The sequence below is a fragment of the Anomalospiza imberbis genome, chromosome 3 (assembly GCF_031753505.1).
Source record: "Anomalospiza imberbis isolate Cuckoo-Finch-1a 21T00152 chromosome 3, ASM3175350v1, whole genome shotgun sequence".
In the NCBI taxonomy this organism is placed as follows: domain Eukaryota; kingdom Metazoa; phylum Chordata; class Aves; order Passeriformes; family Viduidae; genus Anomalospiza; species Anomalospiza imberbis.
This window is the reverse complement of record NC_089683.1, coordinates 37,053,759-37,076,560: the sequence shown is the minus strand read 5'-3', so window position 1 is coordinate 37,076,560 and position 22,802 is coordinate 37,053,759. Positions and strand designations below refer to the sequence as shown.

Sequence of the window (22,802 nt, the reverse complement as noted above, 5' to 3'; positions counted from 1 at the left end):
AATTACAGCAGAGCAGCAGCCGACAACTTCCATGTTTATTGGCCAGAACATCAACATAGCTACTCACTCATACAAACTAAGAGAAGTAAATTTTAATGCTGCTTCACAACATGTGTAGCTGTCAAGCCATTAACCAACAGTTCTAGAAAATATTTTGATTTACCTGAGGTTTCACAAAGTAGACTGTAGAATTACATACAGTACATTTGGCATATACGTATCAAAATTCTTGCTGGAGAAATAAATTACAAACAATGGTACAAAACCACACCAAGCCAACCTTTGTTCAACAAGAACATGTGTGTGAGTTTTAGAGTTTAATTTTTTGTATTGCTCTTACAGTAAGCAAACTATTCAGTTTATATAAAATAAACCTGTAGTTTTATATACTTAAAAAAATTGTCTTTGGCTAAACAAAGCTCTATTTTTATACATATATTTATATATATACACAAACATCAGATATTTTACATGACCACATAGGAACCTGTACACATAGATACAATAGAGAGAACATTACTAAGTTTCACACTTTACAAAAAAAGAATCCAAGTCAGATTCAAAACAGTCAAACCCTGCCCCCATCACCTATACAGATATGAAAGTAAGTAAACACAGACAAGGAATAAACAACTTTGTAATAAAATACTGCCTGCCTTTTTTTTGACGCAGAAGAGGAAGCACTTAAGTGGAGAGAAGTGACTTCCCTCAGTGCCTTCAGTACTGTGCACATGTTGATCTATAAGCATATGGTTGAAAGAATACTCTTAGGAGAGTCTGATTTTTCCACACACATGAAGACTTCTCCGCAAACTGACTATTCTGAAAACAGTTTCAGTTAGATTTAAATCTCCAACAAATTAACAATTGTCACAAATGTTTGTTAAGAACAAGTACGGGTTGGCGCACCGATCCCCCACTAAAATTGCCAGGCACTGACAGCGAAGCACGGAAGGTGGGATTTGATCATTGAAAGCAAACATTTCAGAAACAAGCACAAAAGATGGAAGACTGCCAGAACTGACATCACCCACTCAAGTCATTCTTTGTAACAATTTCCAGAGCACTGCCTAAAACAAGGACAATGCACTGTTTGGCAGCATGACAATCCATTCCATAGGTCACATGTACAATGCTCCAAAGGGGTCAGTGACAACATCACTGACAAATTATCTGATGGTTTATTAGAAAGAGAAGCCTGTCCCATTAGTTGGAGAGAGAACAAAAAACATGCTGACATCGAAGAAATGGTCACTGGACTCTGAAAAAGAGCCAATTCAATCCAAGTTGAAAGGCAATGCACTTAGGTGAGGGCTATTAAATGAAGTATAACCATACTCAGCAGATGCTCTGACTGAATAAAGACTACAGCAATTCCAATCCTCCATAGAAAATAAAACCTCAAAAATTAATGAATTAATTAAACAAAACCCCTTTCAACTTCCAGGGATGTTTCTCAGAGGAAAAAACAAAACCTTCTTAGAAATTTGGGATAAAACAGCAATTATGTATGAGATGTGTGCGTAAATATATACACACACATATACTTTAGGTATGTTCTAGTAAAACTGGAAACAGTTATAACAGATTTTTTAAAATAGAACATAATGAATTTCTAATGTACTAAACAATTTGTAAAGATAGATGCAATTGCTGTCAAAACATGCCAAGTTGATAAGCTTTTGAAAACTGTCTGTTTTTATAGAAAGTTTTGCTTCTGGTTAGTAACTACAAAGTCACATTTTATGAAACTGTAAAGGTCTGTTTCTAAATTTTTAAAAGAAAACCACTTAATATTTAATTTTTTTTAAAAAAACAGAATGTTTATTGTGTTGAAGACCTAAATGAAGTACCTTCTCCAGATGTAATTTGGAACAGAAAAATGTAACGGCCTTTGCAGAGGAGCGTTCATGTAAAGCAACATTTACGCCACTCTGCACTCTGACTGTTCTGAAAACAGAGTCTGTTAGATTTACATCTCTTGTAAGTAAACAATTGTCACAAGTGTTTGTTAAGAACAAACTGCAAGATCCACCTATTCCTGAGCAACAGAATTTAATTACTAGATAAGCAACTTTTGGAATCATTGCTATCACTGCCCTGCCTTCTTTTAAAAGAGAAAGACCTCACTTCTTAGAATATGTTCCACAGTCACCAAGATGACCTACCTGTCATTTTCCAGGATAACCCACCAACTGGATTCTAAAGCACTCTTACTTTTTAAGATCACAGTTCGACATCAGCACACGCAGAACTTCCGACAAGTGAAGCAAGAGCCACCAGTCCCACTCTTGCCCCGTCTCCACCCACAGAACACCTTTAACTAACAGGAGATGACCCCCTTGAAATGATACTGCCCCATGTGCAGTGCCAAAGCCCTTTCTTTCCTAGCCACTTGGTTTGTGAAGTTCCCTCTGTATTACTCTGTTAAAGAAGTTCAGAGGAAACTCAGACAAGTAAATACTACCAGTGCACTGGATTTACCAAACTCAGTATTCTGACTTGGATACCTCCCCGTAATCCCACCAACATGAATGCAGCAGCTCCAGTCCCTCCCTGCAGGTAACAGCTAAGCCCTGTAACCATGAAGCAACTTGGTTTGAGTCTACTTGCACTTGGATTTCTTGAACAGCTTCATTAACTGCTTGAATCGTTCTGAAACCTATGAGAGGACAAAAAAAGAAAGACATATCATTAAGGCCCTCGACTTCCATACCGACCAAGACAGATTGATCTGACATCAAGTTTTTTTAAGACTACCACTATTTACTTCAAAGAAATTTTAGTAAGAGAATTTTAGGAGCACAATTAACAAATTAACTGGATCTAGGAAGTCTTCCTATACCTTTCACATTTGAAATAGCTTCCAGGTTAATCAAAGACAGCTAGAGCCAACACAGGTTTAACACAGGTTTCCCTACAAGAAGGAGGAAAAAATGAAGGCTTCAAAGCCAATTAGCCTTGACTTTACCACACATAACCATGAGTAAGACACAAATGTAAAGACAAAAGCTTATTTTGTACTCCACAAAAAGCACAATTTATAGGTTATTTCCTACCTTCTTGCACAATTGTTGCTTCAGGTATTTTTTACTCATCATGGAGTAATCTGCCTGCCAGGGATTTTACATAACTGGTCTGTAGATCAGAATAAAAAGCTTTTTTGCTGAACATAGCTACAGCTGAAATAGTGACCTCGTTCAGCTCTAAGCTACTACTTTTTATTGCTGTATACATATTGCTATAGCATATTGTTGATCCACCAAACTAACTTGGAAGAGTGGCATAAATGCACAGATAACATTATTTTATCTAACCAGCCACCCCAACAGCTTCTAAACCCCACAAAAACTCTAGAAACATGCAACACAATATCCTAAAAGACAAATCCCAATCATGCAGGATTTCCTATGGAGTCAAATGTGTTTCTCCCTTTCTAGATTTGCAGGATACATATTAAGAGAGCAATTCAACTCAAATATAGTTAGATGCAAACCTCTGGGAATATTCTACATTAATTTGGTAACTGCATCTTTTGAAACTTTTACATTAAAAGGTGAAAGGAAAAATAGAAACACCTTCATTAAAAATGTCCATTCTGCACAATCATGATACTTTTTCTCAGCTCTAAATTGAATATTTTTCTAATTTACTAAAGGTGTCCAAAGGCTTCAGGCCTCTCAAAATTGCCTTTCTTTACGTAAGTGCTGATCCAACAACAAACAATCCTGTTGTACCTGGATTATGAGTGGAGCAGTTCCAATGTACCAAGCAAACAGGTACTGAGGAATCCCCATAATACCCCTATATGTATTTTTAAGAAGTAACAACTAGCAGAGTCTAAGATTCTTTTTTTCAGGAAAAGAAAACTACAGATTTGCAGAAGATCTCCAAAGATTTTTGTTCAAGTGTAATTGTAAATGTAGGAATACTGCTGGTAGTATATATAAGAATGATCATCACCTACCTGATTTGGGCTTTTGTTCAGCCTAGTGGCCAAGGAAACAAAGGTTTTGCTTGATGGTCCTTTTCTCTGACATTCCAGTAAAATTTCTCGGTCATCATTTCTACAGCAAAAATGCATTTTTTAAAACATCAATACATATGTTTGTGTACACATACACAAACAAAATAATACATACAGTTATATATAAAATTCAGAGTATTTCCAAACTACAGAACGCAAATTCAAACAGCAGCAACAAATTTGTGGAGGATCCTTTCTTCTACCAGCACAGAGTAACAGAGTCAGTACAAACAAGTGGTAGTGGAGATTATGTTCCCCTACTAGGAAGAGCAGGATTGTTAGAACAGGGCTAGCCCCAAACCAAAGTCAGAGTTTTAAGGTTCTAAACCCGATATTTAAACTTGAATTGAAAGGAACTCAAACTCAACAGAGGTCAGCAGTTCCAGCCTCAGTTTGCATGGCTGAACAGCAGCTTTCAGCTGAGGCCCACTGATGTTTGACTTCTCTAACTGGCTTAGTGTAACAAACAAACTCAGAGAACTTCTACTGCTCACATGAGAATAAAAAAGCAGAAGTCTATTCTGAAGTGCATCACCAATTTCCTGTTTGTCTCATCAATGAATTTAGGCAAAATGTGTATAGACAGCAATTTTATTTGGCTGAAACCTATCACACTTCAACACACATATCACACTTCAACAAATTATACTTATTTTCTTTAATTTCAAAGCAAAATGTAATGACTAGTTATTTAAATAAATGTCTTTAAAAAAAAAAAGATAAAAAACGTTCAAAGATAAACAAAAACTGCGAAACTGAAAACCTGGTCATTTTCATACAGAAAACTGTAAGTCTCTTTCTACCTTGTTGATTTGCACATTAAAAAATGACATTAGCTTTTGCTGTCTTTCTTTTCTGTGAAGGAACTGATTTTCTTTTAAAATGCTTCCTAGAAACTTATTATATCTGAACTATAGTTTAGAAAAGTCTGTCCTGAAACTTTTAGAAGCCCTTTTATAAAGTGTTCATTGTATCAAGTTATAGCAATAACAGCAAAACCTGCCAACTATAGTTTCTTAAAAATAAGAATACATCACAATAATTTTGCATGTATTATTGACACGGACAGCCATCTCATTTGTCACCCACATCCTGCAAAGCAGAATATATTGAGTTGAAAGGTAGACTGGTACATTTCCACAGATTGAGCAGCTCAGATCCAAAACCAGAGAACTGCTCACTCTCATGCCTTCCCTCAGAGGGGGAAATCTTTAGCTGTTCTTCACCAGTCACCAATGCCTCGTAGGAACACCAAGAATCTTCATCCCCTACCAAGCCTGACTGGAATTTTTGGATAGAAAAAATAAACTGGGTAGGGGAAATAATAAGAACATAGAGTAGATTACAGTAGGTCTTGTTACCTTGGCACATAAGCTTTCAAAACAAAAGCCAAGAGGACTCCTGCTCTGGGAGATGTGGATAAGCGATGGACATCAATCTCCCTCAGCAATCCTGCATTGATAAAAGGAGGCTCCCATTCCCCTTTTTAGACAAGGGTGTAGCTACCAAATAACTTTGGTCAATAGCTAAATACCCTCTTCTTCCCTCTTTTCAGTGTTTCACATAGTTTAAAAAACCCTAAAGTAATTAAGCAGATAAAATCAGAAATTACCTTGTCCAGGAAACTACTACTTCTCCCTTCTTTTTAATGATGTTTTTGGCATAGAGGCTAGGTGATGACAGAGATGAAGCCAAGGGAGTAGAGTCTTTATTCTGCTGTAAGTCATTCTTCTTACTGGAACATTGCTTGGGTGATGGATTTCTATCTTCAAACCTCACATTACCTTCATCACTGCCCTCACCTGATTCAGTTCCTTTTCGTTGCCTTTTTGAACTGGAATTCTCTTTGACAGTCTCTTTTTTCCTCTTTTTATTAGTTTTATCATCTATACTTATCTGACATCCTCCACTAGTCTTTGAACTGGGTTTTGTTTCAAGATCACATTCACCTGCTACAGTCTCATTAGAAAGCTCTTCTGTTAGGTCTACTGATGCATCAAAGCACTCTTCCAGTTCTTCCTTTTTATCACTGACTTCTGAGTTTCCTGCTGAAGTTTCCTGAGTCCCGTTATCTGCTCTGGATTCCACTGTATGACATGAAGTTTCACTAACAATACAATCTGTTATGCATGACTTCATACTGCATCCAGCAGGAAAAGAATCTTGAGATCTAAGATGCATTTCATTTATGTTTTCAGATACTTGCAATTTCTGTGCCTCAGACTGCTCAGAGCCTTTATCTGGGCTTTCAGTGTCGTGGCTCTCTTTGTCTGAAGATTTTCTACAGGTTACACTAGTTTCTTCCTTTCCAATACTACTGTGTGACTCCTTCAGAGGCTGAGCTAAGGTAGGATTTTGTTCTCGTTCAGTGCTGACATGAGGCAAGTGATCCATCTTAACCAGATCTGGTTTGACAGCTTCTTTCACAGTGGCACTCTGGCTATCCTTTTCTTTTCCTCCAGTTCTCATGTCTCCTTTTCCAATCTTGGCTGAGGATGCCTGTGCCTCCTTCACTGGAGCTATCTGATCAGATGCTGGTGAGGCAGATGCCACTGCCCGCCGAATCTTTACAATAAAATGATCATTGGATTTCTCCATGATTACTGCTTGCATTGGTAGGCTGGGGCGACACTGAAAACCGGGAGCAACAGGCCGACTTGTCCACGATGATGAACAACTTGATTTACTGCTTGAGTTATCAGATTCTAAAGCCAAATGAATGTCTTGTTCAGTGGCATCCTCCTCTCCAAGAAGCGCATCTTCGCTGTAATGTGCACTAACAACACCCTCTGGAGCTGAGCTAGAATTATTCTCGGGTTTTAGGAAGCTGAGGTGAGCATCTGATTTCAAAGGAGATGGAATCGTTAAGGAAACAGCCAAATCTTCAAGGAGGATAGAAGAAATACATGATTTAGTCTTCTGTAAATTGCATTCATCTTCTTTGCACGAAGCTGAGTTTGTGGAAACCTCAAACATACAGTTCTCATCCAGCACATCTGGATCAACAGGCATCTGAGGCCTAGATGCTAATGAGGGAGCTCTTACAGGTGAAACAATTGTCCAGCTAATATCCTCATCCAGTTTACAATCCATGCATGCCTCCTTTGGAATGATGTCTTGCTCCAGTTCAGCAGTATTATCCCTGCATTTATGACTGTCTAGAAACTGTTTTTCTGGAGTCCTGAATTCACAGTCGTTTCTGTTGATACTGCCACCATTTTTTTCCAAGAGATCAGAACCTTGTAATAAGCTTTTGAAAATTTCACCCATTTGAGCATCACTTACTAGATTAAATGTAAGACTGGATGCTTGTTGTTCTGTGAGAAGCTCATAACTAAGATCAGACTTGTTAGCATCTTTGGACAGCTGGAGTCCTTCCTTCTCATATTTAGCACCCTTCAGTGGAGTAAGAGTGTTTTGCAAATTAGTCTCTTTAGAGAGGTGAACTTTTGTTTGGGAATTTCTTGTGTTATCAATGGAATTAAGACATTTTGTAAAGGCAGTTTTTGGTGCACCTGTCTTATTTTTCTCATGGTGACAGTTAGATTGTTCATAATCCACAGTTTGTTTTGAAATATATTCTTCAGGCTTTTGAGAACCTTCTTTCAGGGACTTTTTTCTAGATCTCTCCACATCATTTTTATGACTGATCTTGTGGTTTGGCTTTCCAGCTCTTTCAAACTTCCCTTCCTCACCCTCATTTTCCACATCACATAGCTTTATTATAATTTTCCTTATCTTTTCAAATAAGTAATCAAGTTGCTCATCTACAAATTTCCACAACTGTTTTTTCATATCTGATACTTGCTGATCAAAAAGACGGTCCACTATTGCATTCTTTTTAACTTGTTTAAGTTTCGACTCTATAATATCACAGATATTCAATTTTAACGTATCACCTAATGCACACATCTTGGAAAAGTTCAAGTATCTTATTAATGCTGTAAAATTTATGATCCCAGATTCTATAATTCTGTAAAAATGCTGAACCGGGAAGTGTACTTTGAATTTCATGTAACTTTTCCTCATCTGTTTTCGTATAGCTCTGAGCATCTGCATGATTTCTTGTATATTTGAAGGTTCAACAATAACATGAACTATTTTTTCAAGACAAGCAATGCTCACAGTTTTGTTTTTCTTCATATTCTTTGAAGATCTGAAGGTCTGATTTTTATGCCTCTCTCTGTTCTTTTGTGCACTTACTTGCACAGAAACAAATTTTCCATTATCTTCATTGCAGTGCATGGTTTTGCTATTTTGATTCTGTGGGCTGCTGGTCAAATTTCGTGTCTCAGAAGAAGCTTTTGGTCTTGACTTTTTTGTATTTTCAGAGCCTCTCTCTGGTTTAGATCTTTCTTTATCTTCATCACTACTTACGATTTCACCTTCTTCTAATTCATCTGAAGAGATACTTAGTCGAGACTCCATCTCTAAGTGTTCATCAGACATGCTAACCGGCTTTTGATTTTCTTTGTTTACCTCCTTGGACAAGTTCTTTGAGGGACAGATGACAACAGTACTTTCAGGCATTAAATCTATAAAAAGAAAACAGTTTTCTAATCACCACAAAGAATGCAATTTTAAACAGGTATTTTCAGAAAAGTGTGCAAGATTCTCTTCTGTAAACTGATTATTCAGAACTGTTTGAACTCAGGAAGCTCAGCTATAATGAGTTTGGGTGGTTTGCTTCAGCAGCTGCTAGTTTAACATATTTCTTTGAGCTTTAAAGGGCAAATAAATCTTTATTTTGAGCTTTAAGAGGCCTCAACATTTCACGAAACACATGTGAACTATCTCACAAATGCATCAATTGGAAGGACAAAAATATAGCAGTTTTCAAAAGTTTCAAATTTCTTTCCATTTACTTTAACAAGTTTTCTGATTACTGTACCAGCTAAATTATAAGTTTCACATCATTATGAACATTTATATGCAATAATTGGCTTTTCTTTTAATAATTTCAAAACTAAAACAAATTGAGAACAAATGATCCAATAATGTTTTAATAATCCCGTACAGAGTTACGCTCTGAAACATAAGAAACCAGATTTCAATGCCATTTTCCTAGTACAAAATCTCAACTTACAAGAATTTTTTTGTTTTAATTGCAGTAGGACATTAGAAGGAAGACTTAAATTCACAAATACTTGAAAGAATATGATCCTACATAACTTCCACAATTACAAAGAAAGCCTTAAGAGATCTATGCAAAACTAGCCACAAATAAGAAATGTGTATGTATATTTTTAGGAAGTTAATACAAAACTCTTATTTCAACCAGTTTTCTGTCAATAGCGACCAACTCCAGTTTTAGAGAACTAATATTCAAATGGCTAGAATCCTGGCTGCAACATTAAATGCTGCCACCACTAACAAAAAAGACCACTGGGACATACACAGGTTAAGAAGACACAATTTGTATTTTTCAGAAAGCAGTTAAAAGAAGTAACTTCTGCTTTCCATGAGGGGATCTTCTAAATTTTATGTAGAAAATAAATTAGAAGATACACACACAAATACCTTTGTTGTAAGTCTTCACAAGGCCTTTACAGGGACTTTCCATCTTCAGTGCTTTAGCCAAGGGACGCACTGGACTGTTCAGTGGGCTGATTGCCTTTGGAATATACCTCAAGTGATTGAGATCAATACTCAGTATTGAGCTGTCATCATCAACAGCAACTGGGTTAGTTTCTCTCTCTTTAGTTACAAGACACACCTTGCCACTGAGAGAAGATGCTGTTGCAGTACTGGGGCCAGTTAGGTCTGGCCCCAGATCGCAGGTATTCTGGTCAACGAGTGGTTCATCCTTATCACTTATAGTTCTGTCCAGTGAGTGAGCTGTACTCATGTTAACTTCACAGATACTCTTTTCCTCAATGGGACAGTCAACATTTTCTGCAGCCAGGTGATCATCATCCCTAACTATTTCCATTAAAGAGTCTGGTTTTGTTTCACTGCTATCATCTGCAATATCAGAGGACTCCAGGTCACCGGAACTTCTGGCTTCCGAGTCATCTAAGACAACATTTTGAGAGCCACATTGATCTGCAGAGCTTTCTATGTTAGCCGCCAGCCCTATTTTATCTTCCTCTTTCTTCTCTGCTGCTGACTCTAGAAGGTCTTTCATACTTGCACTTGCAGGTTTAGGTCGTGCCACTTCTGCTGCTGGTACATAATCATCCTGCCTCTCACCCTCTGTCACAGGCAGCTCTTCACACTCTGCCACATTCCCTGTCACCTCCAGGGGCAAACATTCAGGGTGGTTCAGACCTGTCATTGCTGCTGTTTTTACTGAGGCTTCCAATTCAACTGGATCACAAGCCTCTGCTGTTTTTGAAGGCATTTCAGCCTCCATCTCATCAGGAACCAGCACCTTTGCTGCTTCTGGCAAGGCTTGGGGCTGTACCTGACCCCCTTCTTCTGGTAAGGCTTCTGAGTTTGGTTCATCAGCTGTGACTGCTGGCAACGCTTCAGACTGTGCTGGATCTGCTGCTGCTGCTTTCAAGGCTCCATTTTCAGAACTGACAGAAACAGGCAGTGCTGGTTCCATGTTGCTCTGAGCTTCAGCATCCAGAACTTGTAGTGCTGAATGACTGTGCACTGTGGGACCACAGTCTACAGGGCGGGCAGAATCGAAGAGTTCTGCTTTCAGTGTGAGCTCAGTACTTCCCTCATCAGTGGCCTTTTGGGAAGGTGCTTTAAGTCCATCCATTGCAGAGAGACATTGCTTCTTATTAGGAGAAAGAGTTAAATTTAGCTTTTCCATAAAGCTAAGTTTTAAGTCTTTGCTTTTTGGCCCAGTGTGATTACCTTTAGTTTTGGGTACCCTATAATCTTTTAAAGTATCTGCTACTCTGGATGTTTCTTCCAGCTTAGAGGATTTGTTTCTCTCACTTTTTGTAACATGTGTACCTTTCTTGGAGTCTTTTACAGATTGGTGAGAAAATTCCTTTGCAAGTTTTTTTTCATTTCTAAAATGTCTATTTTCATCCTGATCCTCCCTTTCCCTTTTCCTTTTTTCTTCAGTTCTGTGTCTTTCTGATTTGGAATGTGCTGTTTCCCATTCATGTCTACTACTACTTTCCTTCAAGCGTGCATATTTATGCTCTCTGCTGTTGGAATTAGAAGGTGAAGTCCTTCCTTCTCGAGAGGTATGATCATCTGTTCCCCTGTCTCTCTTGCAGTCAATGTGTTTTACTTTTCTAGACTCTTGCACACGACATTTATGCGATTCATGAAGACTCTTTGAATGTTCATTCTTGGAGTGTGGACTGCTTCCCCTACTAGGCCTCCTTGGTTGTTCTTGTAGCTTCTCATTTGGTTTATTTTTTTGGCCAGCATGTTTTTCACCTTTATCATGTGTTTTAATGTCTTTCTTTAATACATTTTGTAATCTCTCATCAGCATACAATTCATTTCTTGTTTGAAATCTGTCTTTACCAGCTGTCTGTTTCTCCCAGGAAGAAGCACCCCTTTCTACTCTTCTTTCCACACCTGGACTGCATTTGAGTTTCATGCTCTGACTTTTTTGTTGCAACTCATTTTTACTAGCCTTCTCTGAGAGGGTTTTCAGCTTCTGTTGAGGATCCAAATTCCCCTCCTCACTGTCAGCATCATTTCCAGTGCTCTGATGTACTTCTCTTTTGTATCTGCTGACATTTCCCCTGCTGTGCTGTTCATTACTTTTACTTTCTTTTCTTTCCTTTCTGTTATCCTTGCTGGTATGGTTGGAGGTATGGTCATAGCTCAGTGCACACGTGTGAGTACCATCATTGCAGAGCTCTTCAGGAGGGTACCTCGGCAAAAGTGGAGTGCTCGTTTTTTCAGAGCCACACTTCCCACTGTCCGTGTTATGAGATGAGTAACTGTTGTATGCATCTTTTGAGCAGTCATTTTTCATTCTATGCTCCACCTTCATATTGTCACCAAAATCAGAAGGTCTGAATTTGGAATCTTTTGTTTTAGTTGATCCTGGAAGGTATGTTCTGGTGAAAATACTTCGATGGTTGGGAAATTCCGATAGCCTGTTTATAAAAACAAAAAAGTTATGTTATTTTTAAATTTATTTAAACATAACTAAAGCTGAACTGCAATGAAACCATGTTTCTGTAAAAATTGTTAACACTTTCAATTTCAAGCTGAAAAAAAAGGGTGGTGCTATAAAAAGACATTCAATAATTTCTATCAGAACAAAACAAAAGAATGTCATTTATATACATATTTTCCAAAAGAAATTCATCTAAAGAAAAAAATCAAGATTTATGAAAAAAAAATTACTGTATTGAGCCTAGTTCACAATTTCAGTAATTCAAATTAGTATTTCATTGTCCAGCAATAGAAAGAGCTCTCCCCCAGGGAAAAAAAAAAAGTTGTTCTTTACAGCATTAGTGATTTAAAATAATAATCACTAAGCAAATAAAATACATTTGAGAGTTGTTGCAAGCTCCAGAAAACAAGTACTACATTATGATAACCAAGCCCCATCAGGGCTACATGCTACTGCTGAGAAGTCACCATATTAAAAATATCTTAAAAAATCAAATTAGAAAGGGTATACAAGTGTGATTAATGTAATTGTATCCAGGCTGTGTTTGGTTTTGTGGTTTTATAGTTGATGGTGTTTTTTTGAGATAAACACTAACAATTCCTTGAAGGCATTAACTTTGAAATAATCTTTACACATTGCTTAAGAAAAGCTAATTTACTATAAACCACGCAGCAGACAAGGCATGTTTCTAAGATCTCAAGGTGCCAATTTCCCCACAATTTTCCATGATGGATGCCTCCAAAATACCTAGATCAAATACCTTGTTCACAAACTTTCATCACCATCACATGATATTGCAATGGAACTTGTAAAGTATATAAAGTGGTCAAATTTTTAAAACAAATATGTCTTTTTCAAAGACTTTAATTTAAAATTCAGAATACTGCACTCAAAGATGTGAAAATGGCAGCTGCTGTGTGAAAGCTGATGAGCTGAAAGAAACACATGTCAAAACCTCTTGATCTCCATCAGATTGTGCCTGGTAATTCTCTGTATTTAGCAAAGAAACCTGCATAGTTTCTATACATCTAGCCTTTAGCACAGGAATCTCAAAGGAACCTTCTTTACAACATGTATTGGTGCAGGAAAATATCGAATGGTCAAAACAAAATGCAAACAAACCAATGATGTGTGACCCAAATGACAAGGAGGTAACCTGACAAGGTGGCATCCTGAATACCAAACCCCTGCTGTGGTTTTACACGGTTCAGAAACCTTACTGTCAGCTACTCTCCCATCCATACTTCACTGTTTCAACTCCTTCCAGTAACATTGATGGTACACAGAAGTAACCAAGAATTCTCTAGTTGTTATCCCCCACCACTGGAGACAGGAATTTCGTATCTTGCCAGGAAAACATTATATAACCTATTTCTTCTCAGTTGTTGTCTGAGAAGTTCCATGGAATTCATATCTGAGGCCATAAAACAGACACAATTCAGCTTCAAAACTAGTAAGATAATGCTTTCAAACATCCAAGATGGTTAGATAACCCACAAGGAATAGTGGGTTACAAACAATCAAACATTCATGTAAATAAATGGTCACCACCTGGACTCATTGGTTTCTTAAATAGAATCCCAAGACCTCATCAGGCAAAGGAGATCCAAATTTTCTCTGATTGTATTGGTTCTAAACTACACAATAATTCACTAATTAATGATTTTTTTCATTATTTTTTTTAATATACACAAGCATTTCAAACAAGTATATAAACATGATCAGACCAAAAGCTTGTTTTCAGTTCTACTGTCTATTTGTACCTTTGATGCAGATGACTGATTTCTTCATCCTTACGGTTAATTTCCACTCTCGCTGTTTTGATAAGGGCTGAAATATTCTTTTTGAGAGCCTGGTTTTCATTCTGTAGAATGATATTCTATTTTAAGTATATATAAAACAGACAGCAAGAGAGAGAGGGAGAGAAAAAAACAAGAGTTAGCTTGGCTATCCAACCATGTAATGAAAAACAGTGCAAGACAACCACTAGAAAAACATCCCATCATTGGCAAAGTGACAGTAAAACATATATAAACCCTTTCAAAGAAATCAGAATTATTGAAATCCAAAAAAGTTTGTGGTTTTGTTTTTTTTTTAAGAATCATTACTCACATTTATGCTTCTGTTTGTGGTCCTGGTAATTATTTCAAACATTTCAAGCATACAATTTAGTAAAACTGAAATATGCTATAAAACAAGTGAGCTAAAAAATGATAATCCACCTCTTTGGTTCATTCTTTTACTCGTTTATTTCTTTCTTGGTCACTGCATCAAATGAGATGTAGCTCTCAAGCACTTTCAGAGAAAGAGGATAACTGTATTTCTTTCAAGGTATCGAAACCAACTTTGGGTGCTTTATCATTGTAACATTTCTACGTATGATATTCTAGAAACTGTCAATCCTGTCAACTTTGGGTGCTTTATCATTCTAACATTTCTACATATGATATTCTAGAAACTGTCAATCCTAGAAATAGTTCCTTCTCTTGGTAACTGTCCTCAGCAAAGCCTGCTCAGAAAGGCAGAGAAGTTTTGCAGAAAACAACACAGCAGTGTCACAGGGCAGCAAGCTGCTTACCACTGCAAGCCTTAGAACCTTTGGGAGTCATGTGTAATATGCAGTAGAGCACACTGCAGAATTGCCCCAAATAATCCAGCTCTATAGAATGGCACAGCAAGGGAACACCAGCTGAAGCTGAAGAGCAGTTCAGACTTATCAGAATAGCACTGTGCTCAAAGCAACACACACATCTGTTTCCAGTTGTAATGACAGCTCAGGTACCTTTACAGCCCTGTCCCTAGTGCATTAAACAAACAAGAGCACTGGATACCTTTCTGATAATTATTCATTTGACACATTTACTTTCTAATCAGGAAGACAGAAGATAGCTTTTTAACCAAATAAAGTCCTACCACAGACAACATTGCAAAACATTAATTTACCTACTGATCTTGTCAGTAGGCAATCCCCACCAACCATCCTAGGCAGACCAAGCTCCTAACATCTACAGGGATGCTTTACAAACCACCCATGCAATGGATCAAGTCTGGAAAACATAAGAAATTGCTTTCTCAAAGCAATATTCCATTTACTTTGCATGATCTTGACAATATTTCCCTTTGAACTACAATACCTGTGCCTGTATTTCTTTAAATTTCTTCATCAACTCTTTAATTTGCTGCTGACATTTTCCATATTCTGCCTGCAACTGTCAAAGAGAGAAGAATTCACAGCACAGAAGTGGACTTAATTATACAGAAGAGTTACTTCTCTAGATCTATAGTTAGTTAACACAGTAATGTATATTACAAACCCCTGTTTTTTTCCCCTAAAGAAACACTTGAAAGCCATATTGAAGCAAAAGGCTTCAATATGCTCCAATTGGTATGCAGGTCTCTAAAACAACACAAATACTCAGAGAAAATCTGTGTGTGCTGCCTAACAGTAATAGGTTAAGAATAACAGGAAGTCATATTGTGAAATTAAAGACACAACTACTAAGGAGCAGGAGTTCTGAGAGCCAAAGAGACTCTTGACAGATCTCCTGTAACACAAAACAGGTAAGGGAAAACACAACAAAAAGTTACTACAAACAAACTTGGACTGCAAAAATAGACTGCAAAAGACACGATCCTGCTGAGATCACAAAGTTAAGGAAAATAAATTTGGCATGAGCTCTTCTTTAGAGGTAGATAGTAACAAAGCTTTCACAGGAGAATGGACAAATTCCATTCAAACAAAGAGTCAACTACTTTCAAACTTGCAAAGTGATATTTTCATCACTCATTGGAGTCCTGGAGGGTTCACTCCTACTTATTCTGTAACATCTGTGGATGCTGTCCCTTTCATGCCATTTAAATGTGTCTTATAGGCCAGGATTGCTGATGCTACTTAAGTGAGTGTTGTCTTGATTTGCTAGAAGCAGTTAACTACTGCATGGCCACCTTCAGTCTCAAGGACAGAATTTAACAACATGTAAGATAGGTCATGGATTTATCTGTTTTACTCGGGTAAAACTTGTTGAGAGAAATGTCAAGACTAGCTTTGTATCAGATGTCTGACCAGATCCTTGACTACAGAGAAACCACAAGACATTTTCCCACAACACAGCTGATAAATGAACTGCATGCAAAGCATGAGAAATGGGAACAGATCATGTAACAGAGTGACAGATACACTTGTTCAGATGAACTTGATGTTCTAAGACTTCATTAGCACACTCTTGTTTTTACTTATTTAAAAAGAGCCTATTTTTCCTACAATGCGAGCATGCTGACAACATTTTCTGCACTTTACTTTTTACACAAGGAAATTTGGAAGAACCCCCCCCAAAACAGCAGAAGTTTTTTTTCCCCATATTAATACATACCTCATCATAGGATGCTTTCTTTGCAGTCCCTTCTTCAATTAATATTTCATCAAATAAATTTAAGCCGCTTCTAGATGGTGTAGTATTTGGAGCAAAATTGTCTATATAAAGAAAGGCAATTACATGAGGAAAAAGCTATTTTTTTAACCATGTTGCATTGTGCACACTGTTCTATACTGTCTGTGCATTTTGGTTTTACTTCTTGTACTTACAAGGTAACAACACACAAAGTAATTATTACATGCTCATGTCATACCATGCTGCAGTAAGGCACAGCGATTTCTTGAAATAGCCATCTGTAAGTGAAAGTGAAACAAACAAAAACCCCAACCAATCAAAACCAACTGACAAGCCAACACCAAAACACCCAAATTACTGAATGACAGTGCTTTTTCCTCAAATCAACCTGGGTGCCCTGTTTACCAAATACACTTAACTGACAGGATCTGGCTTATGACACCCCTGAAATACAGGTGCATTTGCAGACAAATAAATGAAGTCAGCTATGAAAGCTGTGCTTCCATCCTGTGGACAGTACCATAATGCAAAAAGTTTTATTAACACAATGCAAAAGGATGTATAAATAACATCTTATGTGTACAGAGCAAAGATCTCACCAGCCCTCTCTTCAAATTTAAAAACCCAAGGTCACTCAAAATTGGACTACATAAAATGTTTTCACTGCACTGCGTCTTTAATGTTTACTAAACAATGCATCTCCATATAAGAAAGATGAACATAAGAAATACAAAATGCAAAATGAGAAAAAGATATATAGATGCTTTATGTCTGTAGGATATAGTACAGTTCTTCATGAAAATTCAATGGTATTACAGCAGTAACATCAGGAGAGAAATAATTGCTTAAGTACTAGAAACAGCATTTCATTAAATGGTACTCTAAAGCTCACAAAAAAGAACATGTGCTGGATCCATTTACCTCTCACTTTCAAAGAAGTTAAAAGAGGAAATTAATTTACATCAGCATGTTGTAGGCACACAGTTTGTGGTAACTGGGAGTGGGGCTGTGGCCAAGCCTCATCCCCAGTGGGCTATAGCTGTGAGAAGCAGGTGAGCAGCACTGAAAGCAATGAGACATGGAGTGCCCAGGTGCACTGACCATCACCAAAGGGAACAGAGGGCACTCAGGTGCAGCGCATGAACAACTAGGGGTATAAAAGGTCGGGCTAAAGAACAAGAAGGGTAGATTCTTGAAGGTTTCTGAAGCGACTCGATGTTACTCTCTATGGGCCTGAAGCCCTCTGATGAGGAATGGTGTTACTCTGTATAGGAAAATGCTTAAAGCCTTCTGAAATCTATGGTGATACTTTGTGTATCCTGGCTGTATGGACTTCAGCATATGCTGTGGTATATGCTGCAATAGCCTGTCAAATTATTTGGAAAGTAACAAAAGGTTTAAAAGATATCCTGAATTTACTGTATCACATCAAAAGTATGTGTTGGATCTCTCACTGGGGATTTATTGATCAGTGCCTTTTGGATCTGATCCTAAAGCTTACAGAAACACAAAATAAAAGTGTTTTTTCCAAGGTAAAATGTCCTACTATCAAGGCACAGATAAAATAGCTAACATTTTCTGCACTCCTTTACATGCTCAATTATCTTCAAGTAGCCAATATCAGAGGAAAACTATCTTTCATTCATTCAGCTAATAGATTTAAGGATTCTCTGCTGCATTTATACAGCCTAATATATATATTTTGAATTTAAACAAGTTGCTTGCTTAAGCATAGGTTGCACCAGCTAAATGTAAGCTTAAAACTAAATACTGTTTTACTTGAAATCAGCCTAAGAAGCAGAGACTCTGTAATGTGCCAAGCCAAGCGGTGAGACACAATTAACCTACCAGAAACTGACAAACTGCTGTCCAAGCCATCATAAATATCCACGGAGCTCTCATCTCCTTCCCTGAAGGGGGAAGCTTCAGCTAAAGCAACGTAAAAAAAAAAAAAAAAAAAAAAAAAAAAACAAAGTAATCATTGTAATCATTTAGTAAACTGCAAACTCTACCTTTCCCATAAAGTCAGTGCAACTGCAATCCTATACCAGTAGAAAATAGTAGAAGTAATAGTACAGACCAGTAAAATGTGAATTTTATCCAGGAAACTACTGCTACTGTGGAGAAAAGATTAGTCACCAGGGAGCAAAGAGGGTCTTGTAAGATCAGCTTGTAAATGCTACAAGAACTGTGCATAAAGCAAATTATGTGGCAAATAGATTTTAAAATGATAAATTAAGCAAACTTGATCTTTGAAACTGTTTTCTAGGATACACTAAATACAAAACTTATACAACTCAAAAACAAAAATAAAATATTTGGTATAATAAAACCGCTACTGTTAAAAGAAAGACTTCTTGCTAGAGAGAAAGTATCGTAGCAGTCCGTATCATAATACCAACCATTTGCTTTAGTATTGCCATCTACTAACACACTAACTGGTTCTGTAAATGTATTTTAACCTAAATCTCCTCAGTCTCTCTTCATGTCTTTTTGTAATGCCTCTTATCATTCTTGTCTCCTCTATGTGAACCTCCCCATTTCTGCAACAAATATTATTTCTATAAAGAAAAACATCAATACCCACAGTCCATCTGAGGCTGGGAATCTCCCAAATATGTGTTAAATCAACCAACTGTGGAGCTGGAAATAGAGTACCTTGATTATGGGTACTGTGGCAGTTGATAGCATATTGGCTCTTACAAACAGCAAACAAAGGAGCAGTGCCCCTAACTGTTCAAATGCAAGTTTCATTAAGATACAGTCGAAGGTTAAATTATACACTGTGCAAGACAGGGGGGAGACCAGTTCCAGACCCCCTTAAAACATTCCAGAAACCTAAAGTACACAGGTATGATTTTAAATACAAACTCACTAATGGGATTGGGCTTGCATGATATTGTGCCACAACCACTGAATTACATTTGAAGGTCATCAGTATTTATCACAACTTCAGATTTGTTTTCTAAGTTATTTCTGGACCTATTTATTTGCATAAGACTGCTTTCATTAATTCCCCACAAGCCAAAAAGTAAAACTAACACTTCTTACCACTGTAGTAGATATCATACAGTCCCAGTCCATCCTCATCTGCTGCCATGATACAAACTCCCTACGGCTTCCCCATCTACGAGTAAAATATCAGAGCAAAGGGAACCAATTAATTGACGACAGCAACATAAAGCAGCATCATCTTGAAGTACATAAATTACACCTGAGCTACCTGTGGCCCTTGTTCTTCAATAAAATCCACCACTAGAATAAGAAAACTCTTGGATCAATGTAACAACGTGAGCTTTCAAGAAACACAAGATATTTTCTGTTACTTGAACAAGCATCCTGAAGATGTTAACTGTCACTTATTGATCCTATAAAGGAATTTTGACATGAAAATCAGCATTGCATTCTGCGAAAAGGTTATCCAAACGTGCAGCTTACCCAGTTAAAATAATCTGATTTGATAATTCTGATTTTTTCCCTACTGTCCATTTAAAAGCAAATTCCCGTTGTCCGATACCGCCAGTCAAACCAGTACCGGGCTGGGGAGCTGGCAGGGGGGACGGCACAGGCACCCAGCAGCGCTGAGCAGCCCCCAGCCCGTTCAGAGGCAGCGGCCCTTCCTCACTCGCTCCCCAGCCGTCGCCCTCCCTGCACACGCGGGAAGGGGCTCCCGCCCGCCCCAATTCCTGCCACGGCGGAAGAGCTCGGGACCTCTCGGGGGTCAGAGCAGGAGCTCCCGCAGCCGCCGGGGGCACGGGGCGGGCAGGCGGTGCCGGGGGCACGGGGCGGGCAGGCGGCGCCGGGGGCACGGGGCGGGCAGGCGGCGCCGGGGGCGCGGGGCGGGCAGGCGGCGCCGGGGGCGCGGGGCGGGCAGGCGGCGCCGGGGGCGCGGGGCGGGCAGGCGGCGCCGGGGGCGCGGGGCGGGCAGGCGGCGCCGGGGGCGCGGGGCGGGCAGGCGGCGCCGGGGGCGGGCAGGCGGTACCGGGGGCACGGGGCGGGCAGGCGGCGCCGGGGGCGGGCAGGCGGCACCGGGGGCGGGCAGGCGGTGCCGGGGGCGCGGGCGGCGGGACGCGCGCAGGGCCGCGAGCGCTCCCCGGCCGGTGCCGCAGGCCGGGCGCAGGGGGCGGGGCCGGCGCCGCGCCAGCCAACGGCCGCAGCCGCACGGCATATCCGCCGCCGTGACGTCGGCAAACCCCGCCCCCAGCCCCGAGCAGTTGGCGCCAAAGTGAGGCGCGCGGGGCGGCCGCGCCCCGCCCCCTCCGCCTTGGCCCCGCCCCCTCCCCCCTTCCCGACCGCAGGCCCCATCCCGGCCCGGCCCCGAGCGCGGGAAATTGCGCGCTGCTCCCGGCGGGACGAACCGGGAGCCTCCCACCTGCTCCGGCCCGGAGCTCACAGCAATCACTGCTCACGTAGGCCTGTGCCGCGGCCGCTGGAGGCTGCCCGGGGCTGCGGGGCACGACACATACGTGCTTACCTGGTGTCGTTCCGCGCTGCTGCTGCGGTGCTCCCGAGAAGCCCGAGGTTTAATCCCGGCGGGTGCTGCTGTCGGCGATCCCGCTGCCCAACCCCTGCAGGGACATCATTACCGCCCGGCAGCCGCGCTCGGCCTCCGCGAGCGGCTGCCGTCGGGGGCGTAACGCTCCTGCCGCCCGAGCCGGGGCCACCCGCTGCCGCGTCCGTCACCGCCCGCCCTCGGCCGCCTCCCTGACCCAGATTTAAAGGGCTCGCGGGTAGGCGAGTCCCGCGGCAGCAGCGGCAGACGGCTCTCCGGGAAGCAGAGCGCAGGGGAGGCCAAGGGCGCGGGGTTCCAGCGCTCTGAGCCAGCGGGGGAGCCTCGCTCCGCTCCCGGACGGCGCTCGCGGCGGCAGGGGAGGGGCAGCGCGGTGCACGCCGGGAGCTGTAGTCCGGCGGAGGGGGCGGGGCGGGGCGGGGCGGCGGCCGCGCTTCCCGTGACGGCGGCAGAGCGGAAGTTGGTGGTGCCGCGTCCGCCGCGCGCCGCACGTGCTGCGCGCCCCGCGCCCCGCGGCGGGACGAGCGGCAGCAGGATGGCGGCGGAGCTGCGCTTCCGCCTGGCCGAGCCGCTGCAGCTGGTGGCGCGCAGGAACGAGAAGAGCGGCGTGGAGCTGAGCAGATTCGTGGCGAAGCAGGTAGGAGCGGGCGGTGCGGCGCTCGCTGGTGGTCCCCGCGCGTCCGTTCTCCCTCCGCCAGGGAGGGTCTCGTAGGCGCCACCGTGCAGTAAAGGGCGCCCACCTGTCTGCCTCCCCCGTGCCGCCATCTGCTCCCGGCAGCTTTGGGTGTGCCTGACCCCCCGGCCGCCCCTGGCCCTCGGGCAGCCGGCGGGAGCTAATGCCCGCTCTCTCCCTGCTGCTGGTTCTTGCCGTCCTCGCCCCTTTCGGGGATGCGCGGGTGCAGCCCGTGAAGAAGATCCTCTTCTGTATCCCCGTACCCTTCCTATTGCGCCTCGCCCCGCAGTTAAATCTTCAATCCATTCCATGCCCGCTAAGGTGACTCCGGAGCGTGACAGCAAGAGGTGGTATTTTGTTATCAAGCACTGAGACAGTAACTAGTCCTTAGCCTGTTGCTATTTTGCGTGTCTTCTTTAATTGCCTTAAAACAGCACGTAGGATAAAAAAGGCATGATTTTCTAGGCTTTGCTTTGAGGTTTTTTTAATCACAGTCTCCAGGTTGTAGTGATGCTGAAAACATGGTCCTACAGTCACCTTCATGCTTAGGCTGCCTTAGCTCTGAGAAGTACATCTGCTTTCTTGGAGAGTTAAGACCGATCTCCTTTCTTTCTCTGAAATGCTTGAGGACATGTAGTAACAGCATATCAGCCCATCAGATACTGTTCTATTAATAGAGCTTTAGAAGCCCCTCAGATGTGTACACATTTTGGGGCTCAAAGTCTCTGTTTCTCTTTGAGTGTCTAGGAAATGTCCCAGTTGTTTGAAGATGAAAAGTATGAAATATCATATTTTTTCAGAATATTGGCTTTCAGCCTGAGTTGCTGTCTCAGTTATGGTTGGGCTTTCATACAGATACTCAAAGTTCTTTGTTGGTGACAGATGGCTCTTTCTTCTGTCGCTGCAAATCACAGGATCAAAGTAAAATTGACATGAATATACAGTCCTGAGTGGAAGCTAATTGGAGGGAAGCGGTGATGAAGAGTTGCTTTTCAAGAGAGAGAAGCCGCTGAGAAATAGAAAGGGGGACGATGTGGATACAAGTTGTAGCAGACAGATGGAGCAGCGAACCAGAAGTGAGTCACCGAGATCCGAGACTGGGAAAGACACTGTGCCCTTTCCATTTCGGTGACTGTTTGGAGATGTGGTTTAAAAGC

At 41.0% G+C, this 22,802-nt stretch overlaps 2 protein-coding genes across 4 annotated transcripts in view; one reads left to right on the top strand and one right to left on the bottom strand.

Moving 5' to 3' along the window:
- Nucleotides 1-21: 21 nt before the first annotated feature.
- CASP8AP2 (caspase 8 associated protein 2) lies at nucleotides 22-21,278 on the bottom strand. The gene is made up of 10 exons (XM_068184037.1): nucleotides 20,937-21,278; nucleotides 19,514-19,589; nucleotides 18,311-18,391; nucleotides 16,445-16,545; nucleotides 15,209-15,283; nucleotides 13,838-13,953; nucleotides 9,548-12,051; nucleotides 5,640-8,562; nucleotides 3,968-4,067; nucleotides 22-2,662 (listed from the first exon to the last, which is right to left on the bottom strand). The coding sequence occupies exons 2-10, from the start codon at nucleotides 19,560-19,562 to the stop codon at nucleotides 2,606-2,608; spliced, it is 6,006 nt and encodes a 2,001-aa protein (XP_068040138.1). The 5' UTR covers nucleotides 19,563-19,589; nucleotides 20,937-21,278; the 3' UTR covers nucleotides 22-2,605.
- A 186-nt stretch (nucleotides 21,279-21,464) lies between these two features.
- The window catches only part of MDN1 (midasin AAA ATPase 1), a 90,481-nt gene continuing 89,143 nt past the window's right edge, over nucleotides 21,465-22,802 (top strand). For all 3 annotated transcript variants that reach the window (XM_068184036.1, XM_068184034.1, XM_068184035.1), the window contains exon 1: nucleotides 21,465-21,609. In XM_068184036.1, the coding sequence (XP_068040137.1) occupies nucleotides 21,508-21,609 (102 nt within the window). In that variant the 5' untranslated portion in view covers nucleotides 21,465-21,507. The remainder of the gene's footprint in view (nucleotides 21,610-22,802) is intronic.

Bases quoted from the DNA above. Each gene is read 5' to 3' on its own strand.
- CASP8AP2 (XM_068184037.1), bottom strand. From the start codon at position 19,562: ATGGCAGCAGATGAGGATGGACTGGGACTGTATGATATCTACTACAGT. The intron at 13,954-15,208 runs GTATTGTAGTTC...TACTTAAAATAG, and splicing joins TTAAAGAAATACAGGCACAG to AATATCATTCTACAGAATGA. The intron at 12,052-13,837 runs GTACAAATAGAC...TTTTATAAACAG, and splicing joins ATCAGTCATCTGCATCAAAG to GCTATCGGAATTTCCCAACC.